At 36.1% G+C, this 7,335-nt stretch overlaps 1 protein-coding gene across 1 annotated transcript in view; it reads right to left on the reverse strand.

Moving 5' to 3' along the window:
* LOC108909631 (neurexin-1-like) overlaps window positions 1-7,335 on the reverse strand; it is a 341,617-nt gene that overhangs the window by 227,503 nt on the left and 106,779 nt on the right. Inside the window, exon 3 of the mRNA XM_023455085.1 lies at window positions 2,925-3,074. Coding sequence (XP_023310853.1) covers window positions 2,925-3,074 — 150 coding nt within the window. The remainder of the gene's footprint in view (window positions 1-2,924; window positions 3,075-7,335) is intronic.

Here is a 7,335-nt window from a genome sequence, read left to right on the forward strand (position 1 = left end):
TATAACGACTTTTGACCTCCCTGTAGATGATTTTGGGGGATTTACAGTATCTTGTTCATTTTTTGTTTCCTTTAAAAGTCTGTAGATAGTCGATTTTCCAATCCCTGTCATTTTTGTTAGCATTAGTGTTACCCGATAATTACCTGAAACGAAATATTACCACGCCCATGGCCGGTTCTTATCTCGGGGTTTTATTACTCTCAATCATTTCCAAACAGACTATACAACTTTTGTAGGTACCATATTTCTCTTAAAGAAAATAACCCTTCAGTCAAAATAGAATAGATGCCCTCTGTATATAAAAACTAAAGCAAAATCTTTACTTTTTATGTAATAAATAACGAATTGCCATTGGCATTTTCAATCGAATCAGTATGACTGGATTACCCAATTCCTAGAAAATGCCAGATTTCTTTCCAGAATGAGAAGAAAAAACATTCCGTGCCGTCGTGCCTTGAAGTGCCATGAATTATTGATTGGTATCAGTAGGCCAGTCTTGTACATATCAACCGATAAAACAGTAATGAGTCGATAGTGGCGGCTTGTTTGTTTTGTCTAAGTAACCAGTGGTAACTGATGCGACTAGACAGGCGGCGAGATGCTTCAATTTTTAAGTATACTCGATCCCTTGACGAGCGTTTGAGAGGTCTGGAAAGCATTAACTATGCAGAGGTGTAGTTAAGGGAGGGAAAATAGGGTTAAGTCTCATCCAGCAAATTGAAATGATTTGGGAAGAGTGATTTCTAAATAAGTGGTGAACATATAGAAAATGTGTGGATTTCTCTCCTAAAACCATTAGTTTTCGAGAGACAAAATCATATAAGTAAAAAATGCGCAATTTTCAAGGAAGTTTCATATTATCAGAAGAAAAATTCAAAATAAAGAAAAAAGGCAAAAATTTTAATAAAATAACCGTTTGCTAGGAAAATATAGTAATAAAGGAAACATTATTTACTGATAACCTTGGAAATTCATTATTATGTCTATTCCTGTATTGATGAATTACAAAAATCACAAATGTAGTTCTTAATTTATTCTATGGAGTAACATATATTTAAGAAACTATATTACTGACAAAATTATCATAATCCTTTTTTTATGTTTACGGTACTCTCTTTCTGTATAGTAGAAGGACTGTAATTATTAATTTTTATCTAACAAATTTGGACAGACCTTTTACTAACGAAACTTTGCGTCTCATAAAATGTCCCATTTATGAGTAACGATAGATAAAGCCAGTTACTTTTCTTACTTCGAGATTCGTTGAAAAACAACAGAGTTACAGTCTGCCAAAGTTGACAGCATATTGTTAAACAAATTAGGTTGGTAGCAGCAAAAAAAACTGTCATAACCGGCAACCCTAGTACTTTCCCAGATAAAAATATTTTATTTGTGGAAGTATGTTAAGTGCATAAGAAATATTGTCAAAAGTCAGTAGGTCGCTTGATTTTTTGGCAAGCCGTGGCGCGGCAGAAGGGTGGGGCAAGCGAACGATAGCGAGTCCGAAGAAAATGACGATAATATTTATAGTCCTGCCGTTAAAAAAGCAAAGTTCGCTTGAAAATAATATATTGGACAGTCTGTAACTTTGTTTTTTTTCAAACAAACCTGAACAATTTTTTTTCACTTAAAGCTCTTTTCATAAGCTTTCCGAATATGTTATAATATGTATATAACTATATAACGCGCGTGCGTCGTATATTTCATTTTGCAACTAAGGCTAAAAAATAAAAAAAATCGTCAATGTTTTGGAATATTTTCATGCTTACCCTGAATCATCAGTTCGTTCTGATGGACAGGATTTAGGCATTTCAAAAACCTCCATCCAAAAGATTTTGAAAACTAATGGTCAGAATCCATTTAAATTCAATTTTGTACCTACACTTCATCCCGGAGATGCTGAAAGACGAACCCAATTCTATGAAATGATTTCAACGCGAACACAAGAAGATCCAGAGTTTTTACGCCATATCATTTGGACAGATGAGTCAACATTTAGTAACGAAGGTATGTTTAATAGACACAATCGACACTTTTCGGCATCAGAAAATCCACATGTCGTCCGCGAAGGAAATTTTTAACACAAGTTTAGTGTCAACGTATTTTGCTTAGTTAAAGACAATCAGGTGAGGGACTTTATTTATTCCGCCAATTAAACGATATATTTGAAGACAGATGGATTGACCACCAAGATCTCCAGATCTGTCACCACCAGATTTTTATATCTGGGGTGCAATAGAAGAGAAAGTGTTCTCAACGCCAGTTTATTCCAAAGAAAACTTAGTTGCCCGTATAAGAGAAGCCTATGAAACATTACCTGCTGCCCAAATATCCGGAGCTATTACAAATGGGGTAACAAGGAGTAGTAGTAACAAAGTAGTAAGTAACTATCTACCGATTTTACATGTTCTCAAGATCATAATTCTTTGTCTCAAAATATATTTAAAAGAAAAGTGTATATTCTTAATGATATGATTATGCTATAGGTAGAATAAAGCTAAACCCTTTTAACTTCAGATATAATAGCGCTAAATTTGAAGTTGACAACTCTCTGTATTGTGCAGCTATTAAGTCAAATGAATTAATAAAATACATATATGTTTTTGAATGTTAAAAACGGATTAAATGGAAATTAATCAATCCTAAAATAACATAAATAAGATGTAAATGAAAGTAATTTAATCAGTAAACTAGGGTAGTTGTATTACAGAGTATCTAAAAATATTAGATCCACGTCATTTTAATAATATACTTTAAATTATAAACATCGCGAAAAAATTTTACTTCGTGTGGGAACTAATTTTTCAATCTTGAGGAGTTGGACGCTCATGTTACTCCAGAATCGTGTGCTAATCCGGGCTCTTGTAATCGGCTATTACCGAGCTGAACGGAACGCCATGTTTAAAACTACAAATCTCACTTACCGGTGTAAAACAGCAATCCGTTGGGCTGTCTAGTCTTGAAATAAAACGTTACGGAGTCCTGGGCACTCACTATGGGTTCGCCCCCCGTCTGACTCAAATCGTAAGAGAGAAACTCCGTTCCACGGAAAACTGCCTCGGAAGGTGCCTTATCTGTAAGAGAAGAAAAATGCAATTAGAAACAATGTCATTTGCAAAAGTTTTTTTTTTGTAATCTTCACATTTGCAAACTGTTTTCTATATGACAACGTTCAACAATATAATTGTGAGAATGTGCGACTTATGATGATGTTTCTAGTAGCTATAACGGCAAATAGACACTTAATTCTGTGATTTCGACATAAACTATTTCAGTTTACGGTTCGTCAATAACGTGGATGGTTGCGTCTCCATTTTGTGCGATTAAATCCAATGCGTTGTATTAGCAACTTAAGCAACAATCACTCACTACTATTGGTTATTTTTGGCATCACAAATTTAACAATAGAACATCATGTCAGGATTCTTTTTCTTGGTACAAATTGACCCAATTTAAAAAAGAACATATTGCTGTAAAGAGAGCCAACATATTTTTAAAATGTGATGTTTATGTAACCACTTTTCTATTACAAAATATTTTGGAGGGTGGGGGTATGGGTAATGTTAGAAAAGCTTACAGAAATCTAGATTTCATAACTAACGTCAGAATCAGTTACTATGGTTAAGTCAGATATGCTCTTATGCATCACTTATTTGTGGTCTTCTTGAATTGGACACTGTAGCATAGAATCCCACTTACGACATGATATATTGACAAATTATGTTAATAATTTTAATCATATAGATTTGCTCTGTAGGTATTTTAACCATGTTAGGAGAGAAATTATATCAATGTTCACTTAATTATGAGTTGTGTTAACAACACATTTGCCTCTTTTTTATGTGTTTATTCATTAGGATTCGTTTTTTCATGAAATAATGAATGAATGAATGAATGAATGAATGAACGAATGAATCAATGATTGGATCGATGGTTGAACGAACGAACGAACGAACGAACGAACGAACGAACGAACGAACGAACGAACGAACGAACGAACGAACGAACGAACGAACGAACGAACGAACGAACGAACGAACGAACGAACGAACGAACGAACGAACGAACGAACGAACGAACGAACGAACGAACGAACGAACGAACGAACGAACGAACGAACGAACGAACGAACGAACGAACGAACGAACGAACGAACGAACGAACGAACGAACGAACGAACGAACGAACGAACGAACGAACGAACGAACGAACGAACGAACGAACGAACGAACGAACGAACGAACGAACGAACGAACGAACGAACGAACGAACGAACGAACGAACGAACGAACGAACGAACGAACGAACGAACGAACGAACGAACGAACGAACGAACGAACGAACGAACGAACGAACGAACGAACGAACGAACGAACGAACGAACGAACGAACGAACGAACGAACGAACGAACGAACGAACGAACGAACGAACGAACGAACGAACGAACGAACGAATGACTGAATGAATAAATGAATAAATAAATAAATAGATAGCCATCTGAAAAAGCATCTAAGCAGTTATTTGTTGAAAGATTCTGGAAAACCTATCAAAATCTGTGCAATGATGATCTTATTTAGTATGCTGTTGGAGCCTAGTAAAAGAAAGGAATATACACACTGTGACGTTACGACTTCGTTCGTCGGCAGCGAAGTATGTACGTCACTATTACGTCTGGCGGTTGTTACCTCGGGCGCCAGTTTCTGTTTATAGTGCAATAACATCAATTCTCAGGCAGGCTACAGTGAAGACACCGTATGTCCAGAGTTAGACTTCACACAGAAATAAAATCACAGTTTATAAATATTTACGGTGCTTAGACGGCGACAAGCGACTACGTTGTTAAGCGGCAACCTGATTAACGGCAAAGCATCACAGAGTTTGCCGAACGGTAACAGCAAGTGAATTACGAAAATATCATTAGTTACGACTTGCGTTTCAACTCATCGGAATATGGGGGGACGACATCGCATGAACCGATCACGCGTCAGGTCAAGTACACCGGAAGGAAACGACAGTACGATAGCTTAAAAAAATATATGATTAATATAAAGCACATAGTAGCCAAGTCTTTACCTAAACATCTCTAAACATTTTATTCACTTTCTCTCTTTGGCATGTCTGCGTCTGTACGGTTGTAGTGCTGGAACGCTTCCGACGCGACGTGGTAGACTATCATTATACTGTATTTTTAGGTATAATTGTTCATTCTAAAAAGTTTCACACGTGTAAATATAAGACATTTACATATTATTTATTCGCATGTTTCAAAAATTGTTAATATGTTAATATGCATGGAACTTACTTACTTCAGTGATCTTCCTTGTGTTGGCGGACTGGACTCTTCGCTGCGACGGATGGAGAAGAACTGAATTTCCAACCCAGTCTAATTTCCAGGCTTCTACGGTGAACAGTGGTGGTTGCGCAGTCCTCACAAGCTGGACTTAATAGAATATTACCACTTGAGAATTTCCTAATATTGGTGTACCGGACTACTCGCTGCAACGGGTGGAGATGAACTGCATTTTCAAACTTAGCTCGACTGCCAAGTTCCTACGGCGAACAGTGGCGGCTGCGCAGTCTTCACAAATTGGACACAATTAGTACAATCTTACTTACTTCCAACGGTGACCTTTCCACTGCTGGAGCTGATGACGGACTCTCGCTAGCTGGCGACTGCTAACTAATTTTTAGATTCTATTCTACCTAGGCAAACAAATGCGTCAGCGATTTCGCGCTTGCGTCTTGTCGGGTTAATTCAGGCAGCGTTAAAAAATGCAAATGGCGGTGCAGTACTACACATTTATTAAAATAAAATGCCCCTGTCTAAAAATTACTTCATTACAAAACATGCCGAATTAGAACATTATTAAAAAAATGCACCTGATCTTCTCTTTATGAGATTTGAGAATAGAAGACCAAATTGATTTTTAACATTTTAAGAGAATATGCACATAAAATTTTGAAGGACTCTGTCGTTTAATCTACAATTCTCATGCCGACGAAACGGAACGAAGCAAAATTATTAATTATTAATCTTTGGTATGTAAAATAAATATTCTAAGCGTCATTCAGTGCGAATCAGCAATATGAATGACAGGGATAGGACGAGATGGTTCGGCGAGCATAGTAAGTATCAAGAGTATCAAGAGAGAGAGTGCTGTTAAGGTCAGTTATTGTGGCAGTACACTAGTTTTTCTTAATTTGTATATTCCCCCTCTCTCCCAGACTCAGAGTTTATACGATTATTTGATTATTTGGAAGAAACCTGATACAGAATATGTAGTTATTAGTGCTGATTTTAATATCCCTGAGCTTCAGTCTTTTTATATAACCAATGTAGCTACAAGGAAGGTAAAGCAGTTGTTGAACTTTTTAGATTTCACTTTTTGCATTCAGCACAATGATATTTTGAACATGAATTCTCGAATACTTGATTTAGTTATGTCGTCTTCAAATGTTCACTGTTCTCTGAAAAGATGCGACGAGCCTCTTGTTTACGAAGACATGCTCTACTGTATTATTTTAAAGTCCTAGCATCTGCTACTGCTTTGGACGTAAACAGTGTCGTAGACTATAATTTTAGGAACGCTTTTCCCATGTTGTATACTTCTTTATCTGAAATAAATTGGGATATTCTACTTACTCTGCAGAATATAAATGATGCATGTGATTATTTTTACGTGAACTAAGTCAAAAAAAATAGAAATAACGTCTTGTCAAGTTGTTTATGTATCACTCATCCAACAAATATACTAATTATAAAAAAGATACCCCGGAACATTGTTGGTCCATCGAGCGAAATTAACACAAGAAATCGTCAATTCATAAGCAACAAGACATAAAGAAGTGCGAAGGGGACACAGCAGTCAAGCCGATCCTTCACGCAAAAAGGTACAACACACCGCATCGAGGCGAGAGGAAAGGAGCAGATAAACCAATCTATTATAACCCGCAAAAATTGACAGGGCATAAATACGTACGTAGGTCAGCCATTTTCCATTATTTGTTTCATTAAAGGTCCTAATCCTGTAGGTAGGTACTTGCTTTGATCTTGCGTAGTTACATTCACTTTAAATTTTCTTACATATTTGGGTCAATTTGTAGTCATTACATTTCTAGTTGCGAATTAATATACTTAAAATGACAGATCAATTAAAAAATCTTATAACACGACGCGGCCAATTAAGGAGGTTCGATACCGAAAAAAAAATGGTAAGAAAGTTTTCAAAGCAATTGAAATCTGTTAATAAATATGCAAACTGTCTCGTGTAAAAATATCAGATCGATTGCCAATGTAGTTTTTTTGAAAAATGATATTAAAAATTATGCTCTTA

This window comes from Anoplophora glabripennis, unplaced genomic scaffold (assembly GCF_000390285.2).
Source record: "Anoplophora glabripennis isolate ALB-LARVAE unplaced genomic scaffold, Agla_2.0 scaffold455, whole genome shotgun sequence".
In the NCBI taxonomy this organism is placed as follows: Eukaryota; Metazoa; Arthropoda; class Insecta; order Coleoptera; family Cerambycidae; genus Anoplophora; species Anoplophora glabripennis.